The 23838-nt window shown below is 43.8% G+C and overlaps 2 protein-coding genes across 4 annotated transcripts in view; one reads left to right on the top strand and one right to left on the bottom strand.

Moving 5' to 3' along the window:
• ralgps2 (Ral GEF with PH domain and SH3 binding motif 2) overlaps positions 1 to 23838 on the bottom strand; it is a 72008-nt gene that overhangs the window by 7919 nt on the left and 40251 nt on the right. The window contains exons 10-16 of one of the 2 annotated variants that reach the window (XM_080506760.1): positions 3492 to 3629; positions 2385 to 2475; positions 2017 to 2084; positions 1668 to 1806; positions 1410 to 1561; positions 808 to 862; positions 85 to 162 (exon numbers count right to left, since the gene is read on the bottom strand). In XM_080506760.1, coding sequence (XP_080362886.1) covers positions 85 to 162; positions 808 to 862; positions 1410 to 1561; positions 1668 to 1806; positions 2017 to 2084; positions 2385 to 2475; positions 3492 to 3629 — 721 coding nt within the window. The remainder of the gene's footprint in view (positions 1 to 84; positions 163 to 807; positions 863 to 1409; positions 1562 to 1667; positions 1807 to 2016; positions 2085 to 2384; positions 2476 to 3491; positions 3630 to 23838) is intronic. The other variant, XM_080506761.1, reaches the window with a different exon arrangement.
• angptl1a (angiopoietin-like 1a) lies at positions 5733 to 23529 on the top strand. 2 transcript variants are annotated; one of them, XM_080506762.1, is made up of 6 exons: positions 5733 to 6041; positions 15733 to 15977; positions 16115 to 16735; positions 20618 to 20811; positions 21945 to 22215; positions 22305 to 23529. In XM_080506762.1, the coding sequence occupies exons 2-6, from the start codon at positions 15788 to 15790 to the stop codon at positions 22490 to 22492; spliced, it is 1464 nt and encodes a 487-aa protein (XP_080362888.1). In that variant the 5' UTR covers positions 5733 to 6041; positions 15733 to 15787; the 3' UTR covers positions 22493 to 23529. The 2 variants fall into 2 exon arrangements, with proteins under 2 accessions (XP_080362888.1, XP_080362889.1); XM_080506763.1 differs by lacking the exon at positions 15733 to 15977.

Genomic DNA, 23838 nt, shown 5'->3' with positions numbered 1-23838 from the left:
AAGAGTGAGGGGAAAGAGAAGTTTTTCTTTTTTTTTTCTTTTTCTGATTTCAGATCGAGTTGGTTCCGGTCAGCGTGGGTATACCTGCTGGGCCTCAGGACTCCTCTGTAGGGGATGCGGGCCACTCGGGTCACTGGGCCCAGAGAGTGATAGAACCGAGTCCTGTTCAGAATGGGATAAGATAGGATAGGACAGGACAGGATTGGGGGAACGGGACACCGTTAAGGCTGTGCGGCTCGTTTTAACTTTTTGCTTTTGTTCTTCCCTTTAAATTGCATGACTTCGGGCTTGATGGGCTGCAGTCGCTTGGTTAGAGGAGTTATTGATGGATGTGTGTTCGCAGGGTTATTGAAGGAATTGTAAAGAAATTGGGTTTTTGCAAAAGAGGTCAAGACGACTTTCAGGCCAGAAGATTCTTCAGCTGAATTGTATTTTGGCTTTTTTTTTTTTGAGTATGGCTCCATTAATTTACTGGCACAGGGGTACTACTGGTTTGGGTACTTAATTTGTTAAGCACTTGATACACTTCAGGCAGCTGGAGAAGCAGAAGCATCTTCACATTTTTGCCAAGAGCAGCAATGGAGAAACGAGGTTTGTGGTAAGCATGGCTGCACGTGGCGTGTATGACTGAGCTTTAATGGCAGATGGTTTCGCATTACTGCATCTTGAAGCAAAAGCTTTGAAGATGAGACGGTCATATCAGGGTGGAATTGTTCCAGGATCTGCTTTGCTTTTTTTTTTTTGGGAGGGGGGGGGGTATGGACTTGATGAAAAAAGCACAGACGACGTGAATGCGCTAAGTGTTACCTTTCAAACGCTGGCCAGGATACCTCTTCACTGAGCTCGGAGCCCTCACTGCTCCCTGCACGCAAACATAAATCATCACAAACTATGTCACTACATGTGTAAAGATAAACAACAACCTTCAAACTCTGGCTGCACAAGAGGTTATTTGGGTTATCATTTCCAGAAAAGATAAACATGTAAAAATAGAATATCTGAAAAAAAATAATACTTGAGGTAGTGTCAGATTGCTTTGAAGCATCTATTGCGTTATAAAGGAGTTGAAGCAGGATTGATGGCCTATACTGCAACCAGCCACTGGGAGGCGACACTACAAATACCCAAATCCAAGGAGCAATCCTCCTCTTTAAAGTATTTCGGGTAAAATTATCCCAGATTTCAAATATTTTTGAAAAGGACCATACTACATGAGAGCTGTCATGTGATTCCCTTGCAGCTCTAACCAATCATATAAATGCTGCTGAAATGTTGAGCCATGAGAGACGCCTCACTCGATGGAAAAACCAAACTTGGTGACTGTCTTCAACTTTTTTTTTCTCAGCAAGACCCACGAAATGGAGAATGTCTTGTCGACAGCTAATTGGCATTTGTGTTTGAACTCTTACCAAGTGAAATACCACTAGACAGAGTCGAGCTCTCTGCCTGACCTCTGGTGGGACTGTGACTCTCCATCACGCTGTCGTCCAGCAAATGGCGAGAACCAGCATTGGGAAACGTAGCACTTTTGAACTCTACTGTATTCATTTTATGGATAAAACTGTGGAAACACAAAACGGCAGATTAGATTCTTTTTTGTCCTGGTGATGGATATAAAACTTAATTTTATTAATCAATCCACAACTTAAAAATAAAAAGACACTGACTTGTAACCCAGGCTGTGGCACTTCCTGTGCCCGTAGGGCAGCAGGTTCCTGGGGGATGGAGGAGTGGCCGGCACTTTGGTTCCTTCAGCTGCTACCGCGCACTTGCGGCCGCAGAGGGGAGATGCCGACGCTTCCTGTCCTGTAAAGCAAGAAGCGGTAAAATGCTGCTTTGTAGATTTACAAAGGTGTGTGCAACAAAAAGAAAACAAGCATTCATCATTCATGAACCACTTTGAAAGCAGAAGTTAAGAGTTCACTGAAAAGCAGGAATAATAATTTAAAAAAAGAGCAGAGATGCCATTCAAGGGTTTGTCTTCTATTTTTACAGGAGAGCTGTACTTGAACTCACCAACAAGATCCTCTTTGGAGGCGTTTGCTCGTGGTGTGCTGGTGCCTGGCTCAATCTTCTGCGACAACCTTAGAACAAACAGTATTGAGAATTTCAGATTCATAAAGTAGTAAAAAAGTAATAAAGTAGCAGTTTTTGGCAAGAGACAAGATAGAAAGTTTGGTCATGTGAGGGGGGATGTGATGAAAACTTGCAATAAGATGCAAAGCACATGAGGAAAATGGGAATGCCAGTGAAGAGGCTCATAGAAGCAGTGAAGGTCGACATTGCAGGCGATCACAGTGAGGAAAAAGATACAAGAGACTGCAACAGGAAGCTTTGACTTCTAATTGGAAAAATACTGAAAAAAAAACCAGATTTTTTTTTACCTGTAATTGTCATCCTCCACAAATTTCTGCAGCTCCTCGATATACCTGACTGAGTTGAGATACTTCTGTACATGAGGCAACACTGGTATATCTGAAGGGAAGAGAAGACGTCGGCAGACATTGAAGTGAAATGTTTTCATGCGAAACCAAGTCACAAGGCTTAGCGACATACTGCGTTATATCACCCAAAGTGAAAAATGTAATTGTAAGTGTAACAATTAGAAAACATTCGTACTCGTCCTTCAAGAGGCTCAGAGGCTGGTGAGTGTTGTGGGGTAATAGCTGCATCACATGTAGGTAAAGTGTTTTGTATTTTGAGAAAAGAAAGAAAATGGGTGGAAAAAAATTGACATATAACAGATATTTTCCTCAAGAAACATCATAAATAAAACATCAGAAAGCTGCACTGAGGAATGTTGTAGTACTTTTCAACCCAGCGGCGCATAATTCCCACAACATGAGGGTCTATTATTCTTGTGCTGACGTCTGTGAGCGGTTACACTCGGCATGGCTTGAAAAAAAAAAAAAAAAAAGCTACACTCAAATGCTAAAATGAAACAAAAACACCAGAGGTTAAGGAATTTTGATTGTTCTGAATTTTTCATGGATTTATGAACACATTTGTGAACATGTGTGCTTTTCTGTCATCTTTCACAATAAAGGCTTTCCATCCCACAGTGAGATCTTTTTGATTCTGTCGAGGTGAAGGAGACGGATCCGAGCACATTTTATCCGTTTTCACAAAAACACACAGAGGAATTGACGAGCAGCAGCAACTCTTTGTTATTGTCTCTATGGTAACAGGAAATTAAGTGGTCAGGCTGTACTGCTTCCCCCCCCAACCAAACCACTTTATTTCCTCCATCACATGATGAACAACGTGAGAAACCAGGAGAGAATCCCGACTCCGACACGATACTCATGAGCTGACATTGACAGAAGACTAACTCTTCAAGCGACCGGCTTTGACCTATTCCCGTGCATAGTCAGCACTTTGTTAATGATGCAGGAATTTCAAATGAACAACCCTTACGAAAGAGACCGTGATTCACTGGAATAAATGAAGTAAATGGATGCAGCTGTGGCCGCGTGTTGTTGAAGTCTCACCGTAGGTGCAGGATCTCTGCAGGTCCGATATGATTCTGAGAATGTTGTTCATTCGATTCGACCTCTGTTCGTTCTCCAGTATGCTGTCCGTGGAAGGGTAGGCCGAGTCTATGTATGTCAGGTCAGACAAGTACATCCCTGTAATGAAAGACACAGATAGAAAAAAACAAAAAATATTTATGCCATAAGTTTATGGAAATAAACAGCACATTTTCCTTGTGTATCATCATTTATCGAGCCAACCCAAGCCAAATGAGGACAGTAGTTTGTTTTCTTACTGGAAACAGAGAACATGAGGGTTTTCCTCATTAGACAGCAATCATGTGGACACATACAAGGCTGGACATCCTCATGGAGCCAAATTTCCTTGGGATGCCTGATGCAAGTGTCTTCCAGATGTGGGATTTGTGTGCGGAAAGCAGCTGATAATAGAGAGCTGCCTGATATTAAACGGGCTAAAATAGACACGGAATACACTTTTATTCCCACACCCACCTATTTGCATATACTCTGTTTAAATTTAAAACATGCTCTGGCAATCTGAACTTCCTCCGTTGGAGGTAAATCACTTTTAAAGCACCTCGAGTAGATGACTGACCGTTTGCCTTCCTAACTGAAGGTCGCCTCAGTTTCCTGCTCTCATTGTGTCGTTCTTGGCAAAGTTGAGGCAAAGCTGAGAGTCTGAGTCTCTCATTACGCAAATATTAACATTAAGAAACAAACCCGGGAGCAGCTTCCCTCCATTTTGAAGAAGGGGATTAACAACTTTGAGGAGTGAAGTGATGGTGTTTATTCTTTTCCTCTCCACTCAGTGTTTCTTTCACAGGCTGGGGTGGAGATTGGGTGCAGATGTAAGAAAGGTTATCACACAGCGATTACGAGACACCCGTCACCTCCTTATCCCTATAATCACAGACCTTTATGTATGTACTTCCATTTAACAACAGTGCCAAACACAAAACCGCAGGAGCAGTTCCGGCAGATAAAATGGGCCAAGCCTCATCTTCAGCAAAAGGCTCACACACAGGCACACACACACACACACACACACACACACACACACACACACACACACACACACACACACACACACACACACACACACACACACACACACACACACACACACACACACACACACACACACACACACACACACACACACACACACACACACACAAAATAGCAACTAATTGGAGCAAACGAGACGGACAAAGAACAAGAAATCCGGGGTGATAAAGAGAAGCCGTTTATAAGCACGAGGGGATTCTGCTCTGTTTTGGGGTTGGTGGGTAAGAAATGAGGAGACGGAAAAGCGGGATCCCGGTGGCTTAACTGCTATAGCTGCTTCACTGCGAGCATGTCGGGGATAACAGCTGTTAGTCATGCACAAACCCATACAGACTAGAACACCCACAGACAGATGTGAGCCCAGAGAACCTGTGGTTAGGGCATCACAGACACTCTGTTTGTGTTTACGTGTGGAAAAACTCGAGGCGAGAAGAGCAAATGCAGGCACAAGGGAGGAGACGTTACACTTTTTCCAATCGCTCCCCCAAATAAAGAAAAATCAGTATCTGTGTATATCACAGGCAACCCAGCATATTAATATAGGTAAAAAAAACAAAAAACTTTTCTGTTAAGAACCCTGCGTTACTCAGGCCAGCTCTGTCTGCACGTGGAGACGGTGTTTTACTCCAGTCTCACAGCAAATCAATTTTATCTGCCTGCCTTTGTCCCCGACTCTCATGTATCCATCTGTTCTCTCCAGGAAAGTGTTCGGAAACCACAGCCGCATTCTAATCAGCTTGTTCCTCCGCTACAGAAGAAAGAAAAAAAGAAGATGGGAGTTGGGAGCTACAGTCGATGACAAAGGGCTCGGAGCATGTGCTCCAGACAGTTCAAACACCTCCCGAAGTTAAATGGGCTCCATGTCCTTTTCCTCAACTCGCTCCTTTGCCTAGAAGAGCCATGAAGGCCATTGTTGAGGACGGGGAATTTAATGAGGCAGGCTCTGTTATTCTCTTTTCCTGTCCTGTTTTTCCATCAGAGTGACATCAGAGGGAGGCAGGGCAATACCCAAAAAAATAACGAGAAAGAAAAAAAAAAAAGAAAAGAAAAAAGAGGCAATCTCCAACACCCACACCCTCATACCCCTTCCCCTCCCATCTCTTCCTCCTTCCCCTCCCTCTTCCAGTCTCCCCCATCCTTTGTGAAAAACTCAAGGCATCAGGAGTTCGCACTCAGTCCGTTGAAGTGGCCGGCTTTTGAACCATGCCCCAGCCGGAGCCCCGGAACAATTAAGTCCGCCGAGAGAGAGAGAGAGGCACGTCTTTTTTGGCCGAGCAGGGCCTCAACTCAAGCCTCGTCTTATAAGCTGCAGGACGGAAGGAGTGAGTGGAAGAGAGGAGAACCTCGGCAGACTGGGACAAAGAAGACAGACAAGAGAGATGAGTCCTGAGCACTGCAGCTCGGTGAAGACACAACACAACAGACACGTGAAACTATAACTGCAGGAAAACACCACCCATCACCACTGGTAACAACAAGGTAAATGTCCGAGTTCATTCAGTATTTATTTCCTCTTTTTGGGTGTTTGTACATGTCAGTGGTTTGCATGTGGATGTGCATGTGTGTGTGTGTGTGCATGTGCCTGTCTGGACAGCTGTGAAAGCTCAGGCTGGGAGGCTCGAGGGTTGTGGAAGTTTCGTGACTGGAGGTTTTGGAGCTGCAGACAGAAACTTCTAGAAACGCTTCCTCGTCTGTTGTTTTTTGTGTTTTTTTTTCTCGACTGAGTAGGATGCGGAGTTTACAGCATGCCGAGAAGTGAAATTACATTCAACATATTGCAACTGTGTGTCAGGCCAAGGAAGGGATATAAATGGACTGTTAGGAAGCTATTTGAATTACGGAGAAAAATGAAATGCAGCTGGCAATTTCAGCATTTCCTTCAGCTTCTGCCAAAGCAAACTTCTGATACAACAAAGGGAATTTGAACAGAAATCCTAAAATGATGAAAACACGCCGTCAATGGGATCCATTCATTTCATCCCGAACATCCTGAGTTCTAAACTTTGTCTGAAATGTACACTCTGTCCCACCTGAGGTGAAACTGAAAGCTGCAGAGAAGAGGAAGAAAGTGAAGAGAATGTAAAGTAGGGCATTCCAGAAAAACACTTGAGGGAGGCTGATCTGATCAGAAGGAGAGATTCAAGCTCTGGAGCCAGACTTTGTTTATTTTTTCTAGGCTTTTGGTTTCCTAATACAGCAACATCTGAGCCTGGCAGCTATCTGGGGTGCAGGGATGGAGCAAAGTTAACCTGCTGGAATGAAGGTTAGATGGGGAAGATTGTACATAATGAGGTGATGACATGTCTCTCAACAGTTGCTTCTCCTTCTTGCGTATGGCGGCTGTTGATGTTAACCGAAATGTGATTGTAGGCTCAGGAAATCCACGGGGATTTCACAAGAACAGCTCACCGGGTCTGTTTGGATGGAAAACATTATAGTACAGCGTAATTCATCCCCAACCACATCCTCTGTTAACCACAGTCCACAGACACAAGACACATGAGTTGCCACCATGTCATGATAACAAACACTTTGAACACTAATGGCATCAATCTGGTTCACATCCGTATCGCCAACTCACAATTAACTCCGAATGGTGTAAGTCAGGTACTGGTCTATTGGTGGGAGCTGTGGAAAATATTACATGTAGCACAAAGGCACATCTGTGAATGCTGCGAACGATCACAGGAGACAAGCGGAGACCTTCAAAGTCTGACGTAGAAGGCAAAAGAGAGAAAAAAAAAAAAAGCTTGCTCATTTTTCTTTAAGAGTAATAAATCATACTATCAATACCTCTAATAACTCAGGCTGCAAAAAGGGAAAAAAAAAAAAAAAAAAAAAAGGGAACCTGAAAAGATAGAGACGAGGCAGGAGCAGCTGTGTGATACATATCCAGAACATTCCTGTGCAGCTGCGCCAGCGCAGAGCCCTCGAGTTCACCTGAACCTCCAGTGCACAGGGGCTGCAAACAGGTCATTACCAATCCACACATTAACTTACCATTCTCTTAACCTTCACCCCGGACTCTAAATCACAACACGACATCTGTTCGGCGTCTTTCCTATTTAAAATTGCAAAACTACTCGGACAAGCCAATAAATAGCAATTAGGTAGCGCATGCTAGAGTTGTCAGAGAGAGTTAACCCCCCCCCCCCCCCCGCCCCCCGGCACACTCGTCACAGGCCATGTTGTTACGCAGCAGGCGATGGACAGCTTACCCAGCGAGCACCAACCAGCTGCGACTTTTTTTGGGGGGGGGTGATGTAATGGCATGTGTTCAGTCTTATCTCACCGTTTAACACAGGCCCCGTGTGTCAAACCATTCCAGACACAGACATTAACGGACAGCTCACCTGATCTTATCCGTAGAACACGGCCACCATAATAAAGGCGAGCGGCGATACATCGGCCCACACAACCACAAGCTTGTCCAAAAAACCACTACCCAGCCACTGCTGTGGTTAAATGCAACAATAGGATAACAAGTCTGCAAAGCATTTCATAGAGCTCAACCTATGATTGGGGGGGGAAACGCAGTCAACCATTGCACATGTGAATTGAAGAAGGAGCTACTAATAACAGACAATGAAGATAAGGAAAAAGAAAAAAAAAAGAAGGATGAGGCCACTGCAGAAGTCAAGAGGGAAATCTGTAGCTGCAGCGTGAAGCTCATTTAGAATAGCCCTAATGAGAGCTTGGACACAGCTGAACAGAGAGGTCACCATAGGTAGGAGGAGGTCGAGATAAACTGACAGTTACATGCCTCCACTTCCCCTAACTAGAGAATTAAAGTGTGTGTGTGTGTGCATGTGTGTGTTCTTCCTTGTTGATTCACTTAATAGAAAGCATGTGTAGCCTGACATACGAGATTATGGTGAGGTGTGACAAAGTGGAGAACTAAATACCAAGAGGGAGAGTGCATGCGTGGTCAGGAGTAATCCAAATCAGAAAAAAGTTCCTCGATCCAGCCAATTGCACTTTCACATAAAACTTTAGCTTTATTACTCCTGGCTCTCCAGGCTCTCCTGACCATCCTCCAGCTCTCTTCTGCTTGTGTGAAACCTAAGAAGCGACATTTGTTTCAAGTCAATTTTATTTTCACAGTTCAATTGGAGAAGCCAGAGGAATGGATGAAGTACCGGCGATCTGTTATCATTTGTCTGTTGTCGAGCATATAAATACCGTCACTCACATGATTTTTGAGGCACAGGAATTAATAATACACCTGTGTCTGCAGACAGTGTTGCGTTTGTGGCGAGGCGCTCGCTGCACGTCTGTTTTGCGATGGGGGAGGTGAGGGGACGGGTGTCATGGAGTGATGAAGGAGGTTGTTGGGAGAGTTGAGAGCCCTTATCTTGACAAAGTAGGACCGACTGAGAGGGACGAACTTGTATTAATTCCACCTCCCCGGGTGCCACGAATCGCAGGAACAGGGTGCTTGGAACATTTATGTGTGCACTGTGAATAAAGAGGAAAGAGGGAGAGCCCACTTTCCACAAAGGCCAATTGATTGGAGGGGTTTGCAGAGCGGACGGGCGGCGGGGGGCGGGGGCTTGGGTAAGAGGAAGGGTGGGACTGCACCCTAATCCCACATATAGACCTCTGACCCCAACATCAGCCCACATGTTTAGAGTTTCACTACAGAAGAAGGAAAACAGATGGGGGGCCCGCGGGGCCTCAGGGGGGGGGGGGTTTCGGGGGCTCGCTTCTTGCAAATGTGGCATCATGAGAGGCTCAGTAGTTAGGGAGAGGGGAAAAAAAAAAGCTAAGTGTTGACTATATTGCAGTCTCATCATATGAAATAACCAAATAATCCAACATGGCTGCAGTTTGTCTGTAAGCAACAATCCCAATAAGACAATCTTTACTTTAGATCTTGTAATCTCCATCATACATGCCCTCTATGTGCACGGTTGCATGAGAAGATACAAAGCGATGGCTATCGTACAACAGTATATGTTCTACAATAGCAGCGTTGTTAAACCGTCGGCTTCTTCACTTTGCTGGCAGTGGCTTTACAAGTTTTCCCATATGGGTTGTTATTTTTATTCGCGTGCGTCTAATAATATCGGAACTTTGACAGCTACTGTAGCTGCATTTCCATCTATACAGCCATCCACTTTGACATTGTTCCTGCCCTCCATGTGGTTTGATAGCTTGTTGGCTGTCATTTCCACTTGTGGCTCCGTAAAGTGCGCTCAAGTGGTCATGAAACTGTGGCTGGTGACGTCATGAATGGATCAGAGGTTAGCAGGCGGTCGCTTCCTGGCTGTCAAATAACAGAAGCGTTCACGCAAACCAAAGCTGTTTGTTGTTGCCGCTTCCACAAAATCCCCCAAATTCTTTTTCACTCAGCCCCAATTTGTTTTGATTTCCACCCTCCTTTTTTCCACACCAGCATTTATGTGATGTGCCTTTTGGGGGGGGGGGGGGGGGGGTTTAGACTTCTTGTTGTTAAGTCTAAAGACGAGATGGAAGACGCAGGACGGAGATCCAGAGTCTGGGAAATGCATTGATGTTGATGGTTTAAATGCTTTATCAAAGCATCTTGCTCTTGTTGGTTGGACTGCAATCCATCAGACTTGGTGAACCCATGAGACATTTTTTGGATCACAAGCTCAGAAACCCACACAAGCACAGAAATATTCCTGGCAGTTAAAGCACCTTACAATACATTTCAGACCCTCTTGGGTGAGGATCATCTTACGCTCTTCATACAGGCAAAGTCTGGAGCAAAACACACATCTGACTAAGTCATAATCACGATCAGCTGAAATACGAAACACATGGGAATTATGCATGGACATTAACACAGCTGAAAAATGCAGTGAAGAGGATACTTAACACATAGTTACCGTTCTTGTTAGAACAGTGATCCCTTCACTACAATCCAGTCCAAAATACCAGACATGACACAATGGGGGTGACACATGACCCTTTTTAACAAAGAAAACCACAAAATCTATCTTTTAAAAAAGGAATATCCTTCGATTTCCAATCAAGTGTTCTATTCTCATAACATCCAATCTGATGAGCAAAACTAAATCTTGCACAGGAGGTTTCTGTGGTGTTTCATTTTAATATCATGAACAAAGCATCCTCAGCAGAGCAACTCTATCTCTCAGGGTGCACTCAAATACAGCGAGGAGCGTGGGTTCAAATCCCACAACACACCGACTCCAGTCAGGCATCTATAATAATGACTAATAAGTGATTCAGGTCATAGCTTTCTTGTCTTAAAACAAACACAGAACTGGAAAACTTTAAAGTTAGAACCGAGCAACATTGAAATGTTGACGATGACTCAAAAAAAAAAAAAACTGTCCATCATGGTGTGACTGTGTTCTCCTTGAAATTACTTCCAATATTCCAAGACATCATTTTCTGGGGACAAGATGTTGGCAGTACCAAAGTCTGAGTAAAAAAACATTCACTTTTATAAAAAACAAATGGGAGCCCAGACAAAACGAATTTCAGAGGGTCCACACATGGCACATAAAATTAATATTTACAAAATGAACATGAAACAAACAACAGGCTCGATGGCTGACAGGCAGTCTCTCTGCATTTATTATGCTGTATAACAATCGAAGGTTAGTTTTTCCTGCTTCTGACCATCTTAATTAAACATGTTGCTCCATGAGTTCGTTTCCTCTCCTGAAACAGAAAAGTATTATTTCTGTTTCCTACAGTCCTAGCCCAAAGCTAATCAGTGATAATATACAGCATTGGCTCAATCACTACCATCATGTCGTTATTTCTTTTGTCCAATATGAAATGGTTACTACTCTTGACTTTATTGTGTATGTGTGTTTGCATAAATGAGCTGGGTAATTATGTTGGGAAATAACTGTGTGTGTGCGTGTGTAAATAATCCCGTGACTTTGAGCCACCGTGACTGAACAACTGAAAAGTGTGACTCAAGTGACTAAAATGTGTTTCTAAATCCCTCTAAAGTCCAGTGAGTCTTTCAGATGCAAGTGTTTGTGTTGTGACCGTGTGTTCAGTCGAATAACAGCTGGGAAACCTTGCATTTCAGCAGGGACACCAAAAACATGCGTGCGTGCGAGACCAGAGATCTGTCAGCAAGGGACTGAACTCTTCAATTATTATTAGTGAAATCATCAAAAAGCCTCGAACCTCAGACAATCGGCTCTCCTGTTCAAGTGAAACAGAAGAGGAGGAGCTCATCTCAAACAGGCGAACACTGATCAACAAACAAAATGAATGAAAATACAGTAGAGGTCAAGGACTTAAACAGAGAGATGGTTGTGTCTTGTTCAAAGGAAAAATCCTTCCCAGTTGGAAGGAGTGCATGAAAAGAGGAAAGGAAGCAGGCTATATACCGTCTGCCCTCACACTGCTCCAATAGCTGCAATAAAAATAAGCTGGGCGGAGAGACAGACGAAGGAGCGTGACCACACTTTAAGAGACACTGTGACACATTACCGATTATTACAAATTATTTTTGAAGAGAAGACCAAGCAGTGTAATAATAAAGACTTAGGAGTGCACACTGTTGCCAAAACAAAAAGGCAAGCAGAGTTGACAGCAGGATGTCCTTTCCTGTTCCTAAACAGTGTTTCTCTGGTTTCAATCCACACAGATGCTTTGGAATACACAACGTGTTTGTCAGAATGGCAGAGCAAATCACGAATTTAATGAATCCAATCAACAACGAGGCAAAAAATGATTTGCGGTGTCTTTTATTTGGTGCGTCACTTTCGGTCTGTAACTCCCATTTAAATGCAACTTAAAAAAAAGGTGGGGGGGGGGACAAATATCAAACAGAAAATCATAGAGAAAGGAACGTATACAAAGAAGTTGAAAAAAGGTTTTCAGAGATCGAGAGAGAGACCAAAAATTACAAATTCAACAGAAGGAAAGCAGTAGAGATCAGTCAGGAACAAAGTTTTCAAAAAGTAAGAGGAGCATTTCATTTGTCGAAGGTTGTGCCTCGAGTTATATGAATGGGACTTGGCTCTGACGGGAAAAACAGCTATGACCCACTTTCTACTACCATTAGTCTCTTCAATCCATCGTTGCCTGCAACGCTTGTTGAAATCCTTGTACTTTGTTTGAGCCTGGCTGCCTGATGCTGCTCATCTCCATCCCGTGTGCAGTAAACACAGCTCAGTGCTCCCTTGTGCCCCGCTAGTGAAATATACATCTCCAACAACACACAATGTTACCATGATACAGTCACACATGGGTAATTCAAGCACACCAAACATGTAGCGCTTGTACAGGTGATGCAAAAGCATAGTCTTATCCAGTGTATGGAAACAAATGAACCCAGACACCTTTTACTGCTGCTGTGCACCGACTTTAAATTAGCTCGTCACAACAATGATCTGAAGAATCCATAGACCGTAAACTGTCACATATTGATTCTTTTATTGTTGAATCTAAAAGATGCCAGCTGTTCTCCACTGCTGTCGTAAAGCCTCCACTATCTCTGCTGAGCAGGTACAGCTGGACAAACGCACTGATGTTCACATTGCTGCAAACGAGATCAATTAAAATGACTATTTTGCTGCAAACACAAATTTTAACGCAAGATGTTCTCTCACTGTCTCAATATTTCTTTCTTTTTTTTCCCGTTTGTGTGCTCTGATAGGTGCACTTGATTTTCAATGCGTTTCAATGTGCTTATTTTACCAACCCCTTTTACAAATGCTTGTTTGCAGGAAGGGTTTTTCTCCCACAAGTTAGTACTTTGTGCTTTCTGTTAAGAAGCTCTCAGTGTTACAGTGGTAAAGCAGTGTTTAGTTTAAGTTTTTTTTTTTTTTTTTAAAGGTTAGAGGAGAGAAAAAATAAAAAGAGTGCTTTACTTGTTTGTCACGAGACGGGGGTGACCCCTCAATGCTAGCTCAAATGTCTCTGATTTATTGTGGTTCCATGAAAGAGGCTCTGCCCCTCGTACTCAGAACCACCATCAAGGAGGAAATCACACTCTCAAAGGAACCTAACGAAAGAATGCACAGAGGGAAGCGGAGACTGAAAAGAACGAACGAGATGGGGGGGGGAGAAAGAGTATATAGAAGGTTAATGGATGAGCTGTAAAGTTGCCTGTCATGTTTAGTCCACCGAAACTGTGCGAATATCGACACTTCTGGGGGAAATGACAGAGTAAAATTCCCACCGCAGTCGAAACACCGAGACACAGTGCAGAACTGTTACTGCTGATGCTGCTGTTAAAGTCATTAGCGGCGCTGACTGAGGTCAGCTAGGATACAGTACCTGGTTACGCTGTCAGACACACCGGCTGCTGGAAAAACACACCACCATGAAAATGAATAACGTCTCTGGATAGTCATGCACACACAGTATTCAATCATGCAGACGGGACGCACACAAGCTTACACAGACCATCGGGAGTAAATGCACCACATGAACACGCGCGCACGCACGTGCGCACACACACACACGCACACACACACACACACACACACACACACACACACACACACACACACACACACACACACACACACACACACACACACACACACACACACACACACACACACACACACACACACACACACACACACACACACACACACACACACACACACACACACACACACAGTTGAGCCTTGCAGTACGAGCTGTAATCCCGTCCGCTCTCAACACAGCTCCAAGTGACAGAATTGCCAAAATTCCCGATGAACCACAATGGCGTCATGCGGGAGACACACAGACCCGGGCTTCAGGGTGGAGAGAGGATTTAATGATGTGGCACTGAGTAAAGCCCAACTGTGAGAAGTGATGGAGCGGGTGAGGGGTGGGTGGGGGGGGGGTGGGGGTTGATGGTTCCGGCCTTGCAACAGCCCGGGTGTTAAATGGAGCAGCGTGCGTCTTTTCTGTTTGTGCACACATGAAAAACAGCAGTAGAATCAGGAGGGAAAAGATCGAAGGCAGGGAAGTGTCAAGAGTGACCCCCCCCCCCCCCCCCCCCCCCCCCCCCCTCGCATTAGGCGGGGTCGAAAATGGCCCTTTTTCTAATGTTATCTCTGGCCCCTGGAGTGACTGTCTGCATGTGCATGTGTTTGTTAAATCCTTCAAGTGAAACACAAATACTACCCCCGACCTCACATCCCTGTTGGCGTTTTAACCTGCCTCACAGGAAGCTTCACTGGAATTTGGGGTCAATGGGTTTGACTTGAGGAGGAGCGATTGTGCAAGTAGGCAACAGTAGCGTGCGGGACAACAAGGTCAGATCCCTACAAGAGGGTGTGTGAACCCATCCACAAGTTATGTGAACCAAATATTCATTACTTTAAACCAGAAGCTTTTCGAAAATCATTTGGGAAAATTAACCTCCATTGTTATTGTGTTCAAATTTGTTTAGATTTCAGGAAGCGATTCACTACAATTATGGTGCCATTGACATTTACAATATCATGTGGATGCTTAAAAGTAAGTAATGCCAAGGCTCTCACCCTTAAACCTGTTTTTAAACCAGTCTAGATGTTTGGGAGTTAACTTTAAAAAAAAAAAAAAAAGAAATATTCCCATTTGTCTTTTTACTGCTGCCGGACAATAACTCACTCTTCAGTGTAAATTATAGATTAAAAAAAACAAAAAACCCAAACATTTTATAGAACCTCTCGAGTCTTGTAAGTTACTGCTGAGGAGGACAAACTGGTAAACAGCCCAGAAAACTCATTTTCTAATAACAAAGACGTATTGAGAGTATTCCTGTAGTTCAGAAAATACCTATAAGGTGCTTAAGCCATGGGAATTTATGTAAGAAATTCCACATTCCAAGGTTATAAAAGATAAAGTGCATGAAAAGGCAGGCACTAAAGATAAAGCCGCAGCAGCAGCAGCAGCCATGCATCAGATCTTAATAACAGGTCCTCAGAGAAATGGGGTGTTTGTCAGCAGAGGAATGAACAAATAAAAAAAAAAAAAAAGCAGATTGTGCCCAGTTGGCTGAATAGACAATTAGTTCTCTATATCAAACTTTCCCCAAGACCAATATTCAACTGAGCAATGACGTGATTTTGAAAAAGTTGCAATTCCATTTTAGGTAAACTCTTGATGCTGATCTTCTCTGGCGAGGCACACAAACGCCCCTGCTGTGTTCATTCTGTCTATTGGTTGTTGTAAACACAGAAGAGGCTGTTTTCCAAAATCCTAAGGTCTTGTATTCTTGCAGGGAGGCGTGGAGGGAGCACCAGTGAGTAGTTCATCTATCCATCAAGTCAGCAGCAATGCGCCGGCTGATGTGGAGCCTCTGTGCCCTGGTCTGCCTCTCCCTCTGGGAGGAAAGTTACTGTAGGAGCCCCAGGGAAGCCCGGAGGACCAAAGAGCCTTCTCTCCATAGGAGTAAAAGAGCTCCTCTGGATCCTGACGCCAAAAAATGTTCCTATACCTTCCTGGTGCCTGAGCAGAGAATAACTGGTATGAAGGATTACAAAAAAAAGAAAAAAAAACAACCCTAATCTTTAATATCATGTGGCCTCTCATATTGAATGCTTTCTTCTTGTTGGGTAATTCTTAATATCCCAAGTAAATTACATCTGCATGTCTGCCATCAGGTCCAATCTGTGCCAGCACCACAGGCCCAGAGCCAGACAAGGACAGAGTGAACCGCATGGACATCGCAGATGTGCGGGAGGTGCTGAACAAACAGAGGCGCGAGATAGAGACGCTGCAGCTGGTGGTCGACGTGGATGGTAACTTGGTCAACGAGATGAAGCTGCTCCGGAAAGAGAGCAGGAACATGAACTCCAGGGTGACCCAGCTCTATATGCAGCTGCTGCATGAGATCATCAGGAAGAGAGACAACTCTTTAGAGCTGGCCCAGCTGGAAAACCGTGTCCTCAACGTGACCTCCGAGATGATGCGACTGGCCTCGAGATACAAAGAGCTGGAGGCCCGCTTTGCCACGATGGCCGGGGTGGTCAACAACCAGTCCGTTCTCATTTCGGCACTGGAGGAGCAGTGTCTGCGGACGCTGGGACGCAGCGAGCTGCCCGCGGTCCCCCCGCTTGTGCAGGTGGTGCCGCAGAATATTCCCGTTAACAATCGTTTCACCAATGAGATCCAGAGAGACAATAACAACCGGGCCTTCCCTCGGGGTTCACGGAGGGACACCCCGACCGCAAGCCCCTTTGGGATTGATCCTCCGCCACCACAGGGCACACTGACCTCCGAAGGTATGTATTAATTTTAAAGTTATTGGGAGAAACTGGGTGAACTGAGTGGAAACTCGCAAAACTATTAATAGACATGAGATTAGCAGGAACGGAGACTGACCAAAGAACAACAACATGCCATTGTTGGCACACCTGTCGTTTCTGTGATTCTGCTTGGTGGCTAGAAACACAAGTACAGAACTACAATCGGCAAAGAAATGCAATTTCTAATGTAATTTCTTGCAACAGTTGGTATTCTGAGGTGGTTGGCTCATCCCTGGCAGGCTACACGAGCTGTGAAATCATACATTCCTGAGGACCCACTTGGCCGCCTGTATTGGCCACGCTGTGTAGAACATATGCAGTAAATTAGTAGGATGTAAATTAAACCCATCTCAACAGCTGGACGCTGAAGGGGCTTCATAGGATGTGCAATATACAGCATACCTACAATGCAAGGCTTCATTCACATTCAACTAATGCATCATTTTTTTTTTTTTAAGGCAATGTGAACTCCAAGTCTGACATTTCTGCACAAAACGATCCAATCAGATAAAATTCTTTCACATAGATGAGGGTGCACATGGCCATTTCCCCCCATAGATTAGCTCATTTGGACATCTGAGAGAGATCATCTCCAATATGAAACAAATTTCCGAGGTTACAGTGCTACTTGGAATTGTCTCCTTAATCTTGGTCCTGGCCGTTGTATTATGACGGGCAATTATAGTGTGGCGGGGAATGTTGACAGGTTATACACAAGTGGATGAAATCTTTCATTTGAGGGGGGAAAAATGGGGTTCGCTTAAATAGTAACTCTACTGAAGGATTCAGTAGAGTCAAGTAATCTGATTCCTTAAGGGATATATGGGAGAAGAAGTGTTTATCAAGACAAAATTTAAGTTGGTCCATTTATTTGGATAGATTTGAGAGAAAACGGTTTATCTTAATAAACAAGGATTAAATCCATAACTTAATAGTCCAGCTGTAGATTTTAACTGGCTGCTCTTGGTGGAGATTCAACCTTATTCAACATTACAAGATAAAAACCCACCAACCTGTGTGGAATTAGGTTTTTTATTTTTTCAAACACACGGACCCCCAATTACAAAACCCACTTATCAAAATCATTGAATTCAAATAGAACACTCACACAAAGCCTGTCCTCATGCTGGTTTCATAGATATTCACACACGGGAAGAAATGTGGAAATGTAATCCATTTAGGTTCAGGTTTTAGCTTCAGCTTGTGGAGCAATACGATGCTGTGGTTTCAGCCTCGATCTCAGTGAATATTCATATGAGGACAGGAAAATTGTGTAGATTCAGCTTATCCAACTCCAGACTTCAGTATTTAAAATTACCAGAGAAAAAGGCAATGTTTAAAAAAAAACTTTCCTTTTTGCTTTCTGGTCTTGCCTGTTAGATTGCGGTACTGTGAATTAAGAGAAAAAGCAACTTGATGTTGACGCCATGGCAGAGGGAGAAAAAAAAAATACTGCACTGCACGTTGCTCAGACAGCAGTCAATGAAATAAAGCTCTTCTGCTGCCATCTTCTGATGCAGAGCCCCAATAATGACGGGTTATTTCATGCTCGATGAGCACAGAAGCAAAGCAGCCATATTTTAAAAGTGTCCCTGGTGAAAACACACACACACACACACACACACAGGGAAGATGGAAGAAAACACGAGGCGCGCACGATGCCGCTTGTAAATTTGCAGGAGTTCCATGAGTGCATAACCTCCAGACAGTGTCACTGCAGATATTTCAAGTACTTTTTGTTGACTGCGATTCCTCCACCTCACTCGCAAACATCACATTGCACTGTAATGTTACTTATGAAGAGGTTCATCGAGGCTTATTGAAAAGACTGCTTTTATGTTGTAATCTTTCACTTCCACTGGCTTTATCCACATCATTTGGACGTCATTAATAAGATGCCCCCGAGTCGTGAGGAACCAAGAAAAACAACACGAAACCAGAGTTGAGTCACAAGCTTTGGTGGCTGAAGCCTCATCCTCCATCACTTCAAATAGACGGGGGGGAAAAAAAAAAAAAAAGAAAACATTTCTACTTTAGGTCACCATATTTACTTAATGGAATAAAGGGCAGCTGTTCTTTCAGAATTTACAGTCACTTCATTTCCATTTCTCCATTTGACCGTCAGAGCTCATTTTAACATATCTTACAGCAAACTGTGGAGCTCTGATTGAAGGCACAAATCAAGAGTGCGCCTCGAGACTGTAATTGGCTCTCCTCCATGGAGCTTCAGCGCTACAGCACACACAAATTGCTTGACAACGGTTTGGTCTCACTGGACCATTTTTGTTTCGACGAAGACGCTCCGTTTATTTTTGTAACTTTACCAAGGACCTGGCGAAGCATTACAGGAAAATAGCAAACCTGTGTGGGAGATTTTCGCAAGTTGACCCCTCAATTAAGTCCTCCGCTGACCAAAATCCTGTAATACAAATAGATCACTCACTCAAGGACTGTCCTCGTGCAGGTTTAATATATATTAAACACAGGAGGAAAACCGTTGGAAATATGATCAGTTGAGGTTCGGGGGCTTCAGCTGGGGGAGTAATACATTGTTGTGGTTTCAAATTAAGCCTGAGTTTAGGTGAACGATCACATTAGAATAGGAAGGAAAAAGTGTCCAGATGCAGCTTATGTAACTCCAGACTTCAGGATTTAAAACTGCCTGAGAAAAAAAAAAAAAGAGGAGATTTTCCAAAGAATGCCAGCACAATTACAAATTTCCGTAAATCGGGGTCTAGCTCACATTCCTTCGGTCCTTTTTCCTCATATTTCCTCTTGTCTGTCTGATTATGATTCTCACACACTCTCTCACACTTTAAAAGCACATTGTGGCAGGCGTTCTCCCGACGGGTTATTCGGAGGAGCAGCATTATAATTTTAAACCCTTTTTTTTCTCTTTTGGGAAATGTAAAAGTTGCAGAAATGTGTATTTAGCCTTTTGCAGCAGATCCAGCTGGTTTGTCCTCAGACTGTATGCAATAACATATCTGAGTTGTGTCTTCTCTGCATACACTAGTACAGGTTGAGTTTGGGTTATGTTTTGTTGTGTTTACAAAAGGACAGACTCAAATCAGCTCCAGTGGGAAGGAAAGGAGGGTGACGGCTGGCTGCTTTTATTAGTAATCAATGGTGCTACCTTGGTTTCACAGACAAATACACTTTACTGACGGAGCTCGACTATACAGCAACCACTGTTGTTTTGGGCTCGCAATCTTGGTTGCTGTTTGTTTATACAGCTTAGCCAACTTGTGACGTGTAGTGTGTGTGTGTGTGTGTGTGTGTGTGTGTGTGTGTGTGTGTGTGTGTGTGTGTGTGTGTGTGTGTGTGTGTGTGTGTGTGTGTGTGTGTGTGTGTGTGTGTGTGTGTGTGTGTGTGTGTGTGAGATCCATCTAGCTTATTTGTCAAAATTAGTACATTTACAGCCTCCATTCAAACTGCTCCATAATTATTTTTCCTGAAGAGATGGACTTTCTGAATCTGATTAAAAATTCATTAAAAAAAGATTGTCAATGCTCGGGCCCAGTGGGGCTCGGTTGACATCCGAAGCACTTCTGTCCCTGTAATTTCTTGGAAACCCTGGTGTGTTTGCTCACGGAGCTTAAGCTGCCAGTGATCCGGAGAATGGGTGGGTTTAGGAAGAATTAGCGGCTGAGACGCGAAGAAGACACTCTGTCTTAGCAAGGTATTTTCCAGCTTTTTGTCCTGTGATCTTTACGAGTAAATAACAGTTGTTGAAAAAAAAACTGAATATTAAGAAAGCCGCTGATGTGTAAATATCAATCGTGACTTCTTCATTTGCTTTAGACACATTCGCACCGATTTTTTTTTTAATTCCTATGACCATCTCTCCAACCTTAGGTCCTTTTAGGGACTGTTACCAGGTCCACCAGGCGGGCCACACCACCAGTGGAATGTATCTACTGAAGACCGATGGCAGCGACCGCTTGATCCAAGCCTGGTGTGAACATGGCCTCGACAATGGAGGCTGGACCGTGTTGCAACGGAGGAGGGACGGTTCCGTAAACTTCTTCCGAAACTGGGAAAACTACAAAGTCAGTTTGTAAACCACCTACACTCACACTCACACACAGAGTTTTAACCCACTACCATCTGAGACAGGAGAAACATATAAAATTCTATCGTTTACATACCAATGGAATCCACCATGAAATCCACACACACACACACACCTTTAAGAAGATAAAAAAAAAAAACAGGTGCCGATTCCACTACCATGCCAACAATCTGATTCCCATTCTTAGAAAGACCATATAAATCTTGGCATTAAACTGTGCTTGGGGCTTATCGTCTCCTCGGTGACCCGTTTCAGTGGTTCATTTTGGGGCCACTGAGCAAGCACTTGCTCCAGTAGTATAAACAGCTTAGTGGTGGATTTCCTCGCGCTAAAATTGCAGCCAAGAACAGTATCCAGAGACCTACATGCAAATATACACCATCACAGAGGTTCAGTGGGCTGAGAGAGATGCAGCTCTCCTCTCCTACTGGTAATGATCTCTTCATCACTTTCTTCCTATGCGTCAGCCTTGGCAGTGGATATATGATGCAGTATAAAATAAAAAATAAAAAAAAAGAATGGGTGAAGAGAATTTGAGGGACTTTATTCATTTATTTTAACACCAAAAGCAGAAAATGACACGGACACACAGCCAGGCAAAGTGACTCGCTTCCGTTTTCTCTGCGAGCTAAAAGGCAAACGCAAGGGTTTCCCCTCAGGCATAAAATTTGATTTTGAAGTCAATACTGGGACGCTGTTTGGATCAGACAGGAATGCGTTTCTGCAGCATTGCACTCGGCACAACACTCTCCACTCAGCCGCAGCACAATCCTCCCCGACCCTGCCGCTGAGCTAATATGTTGAGTGCGAAACCGCGGATCACAACTTTAACGCATTCTCATCTCAGTCGGAGTTGGATTTCATTTAATTTATTTGACTTGCAAGGATCGGATCCCTTTAAACTCGGCACTCTGCAAATAAATCTTATTAACCTCACTTTTTCCCCTACTGGGTGCTCCATGATTCGTCTTCACTCGCCACAAAATATACAAACATCTCTTCTTTCCACAGATAACAAGAGTCTCGAACCCACCAACGCATATCAATCCGGCACTTCACTACAGTGCAACTGAACTTTAAATATCACACTTTGTTGCTTGTGCTCTACAGAAAGGCTTCGGGAACATCGACGGGGAACACTGGCTCGGGTTGGACAACATCTACAACCTTGCCAAGCAGGGCAATTATAAGCTCGTGATCGAGCTGGAGGACTGGACGGGAAAGAAGGTGTACGCAGAGTACAGCAGCTTCCACCTGGAGCCAGAGAGCGAGGGCTACCGGCTGAGGCTGGGCACCTACCAGGGCAACGCTGGAGACTCCTTCACCAGTAACAATGGGAAACAGTTCACCACGCTGGATCGGGACAAGGACGCCTTTTCTGGTACGGAAATGTGCGGACAGTCAAATACTTGTCGTTGTATTTTATTTCTATTTTGTATTAAGCTGTTCCTGTTGTCATCTCTTCACCAGGTAACTGCGCCCATTTCCACAAGGGAGGCTGGTGGTACAACGCTTGTGGTCAGACCAATTTGAATGGCGTGTGGTACAGCGGAGGGGTTTACCGCAGCAAGTTCCAGGATGGAATCTTCTGGGCAGACTACGGAGGCGGTTTCTACTCCCTCAAGTCGATCCGCCTCATGATCCGACCAATTGACTAGACCCTGAATTGTAGCGCCCTTCAAATGCACCCCATCATTGCCGTTATCTTTTTCTATTCATAAAAAAAAAAAAAAAAAAAAACGTACTGGAAAAGCACAATCAGGAATCTGCTATTGCTCAACCTCGCCTTGTGCGAGACGGCTGAAGAAGAGACAGCGGTTTTCATTGATGGCCAAATGATAACGACTCCCGGGAGTCTCCATAGTGGCTCGTCAACTTTAATGAAGACTGATGCTGCTGGCCTCAGTAAGTACCTGCTCTCCTCCACCTATCACCGTCCATCATATTTGGACGGCGATGACGCGTCGAGCCCCAGGGGGCCATCGCATATTACGCTCCCGTGTCCCATTTCTGCTCACTCCTCTGAAGACTCATTATGTAAATAAAGGGAAATGGTCATTTACTAAAGATTTCTTCTGCGCAGCTATTGGTGACTTATTAAAAGTAACGTTCCCCATACAATGGGGCACTGGATGTACTTGGGATGATTACACTTAAAAAGCGTGAATACTCATGCAGTTCAAAGTTGTGGACACCTGACAAACCAAACGGTGGCGGGACCGACCTCGTTTTACCTGCTGTGTACTTATTTGTGGGATTTGTCTGGACTTTATCGGGGTTCCCATGCCCAACCACCTTCCAACAGAAAGTGATGTTGTGCAACAATATGTTTGTCCGATGTGCAAATGGCTGGGCTGGCTTTGGTATGTAAATATCTTTACCTTTATTTGTGAAAGTTAATTTAAGAGGTGTGATTCTACTCAGGCCAAATGTTCACCGTGTTGTCACTCTGCCATTTTTTTTTTTTTTGTTTTGTTATTTATCGATGTATTTATAGTAAATATAGTCAAAGCCATTTTATATCTGGCCCTGTAACAATAACCGTTATTTTTTTAACCCCACGTAGAGACACGTCAGTACCTGAAACACACACACGCGGCAGAGATTAAAAACCCTGAGTGGATATTTAGTTGACTTGAGGATGGAGCGCATGTGACATGCGCTGCATCTTAGAAAAATAAAATATTTTATAAACATTAAACTGTGTTTCGCGCTTTGCTTAGTACGAGATGTATAAAATGCGAGTTGGATTTCTAACACAAATGGAAAACTGGTAAAAAAACACGAGCCGAGTTGATTTCAAGTGTTCAGTCGGGACGAAACCAAAATCTAAAATGAACAGTCTTTGATCCAATGCAAGTACAACCCAAGCTGTCACTGCACTGAAGAAAATTGTGAAGATTTAATCATTTAAGCGAGTGAGCACAAAAGAAAGAGTGGCTACATCGAAAGACTGCACTTAAAAATATATTGCATCATTCCATCCGAAAGAATAGGGAAACTA

Source organism: Blennius ocellaris, assembly GCF_963422515.1.
Source record: "Blennius ocellaris genome assembly, chromosome: 12".
In the NCBI taxonomy this organism is placed as follows: domain Eukaryota; kingdom Metazoa; phylum Chordata; class Actinopteri; order Blenniiformes; family Blenniidae; genus Blennius; species Blennius ocellaris.
The sequence above is the reverse complement of the archived record's forward strand: the minus strand, read 5'-3'. Positions and strand labels throughout refer to the sequence as shown.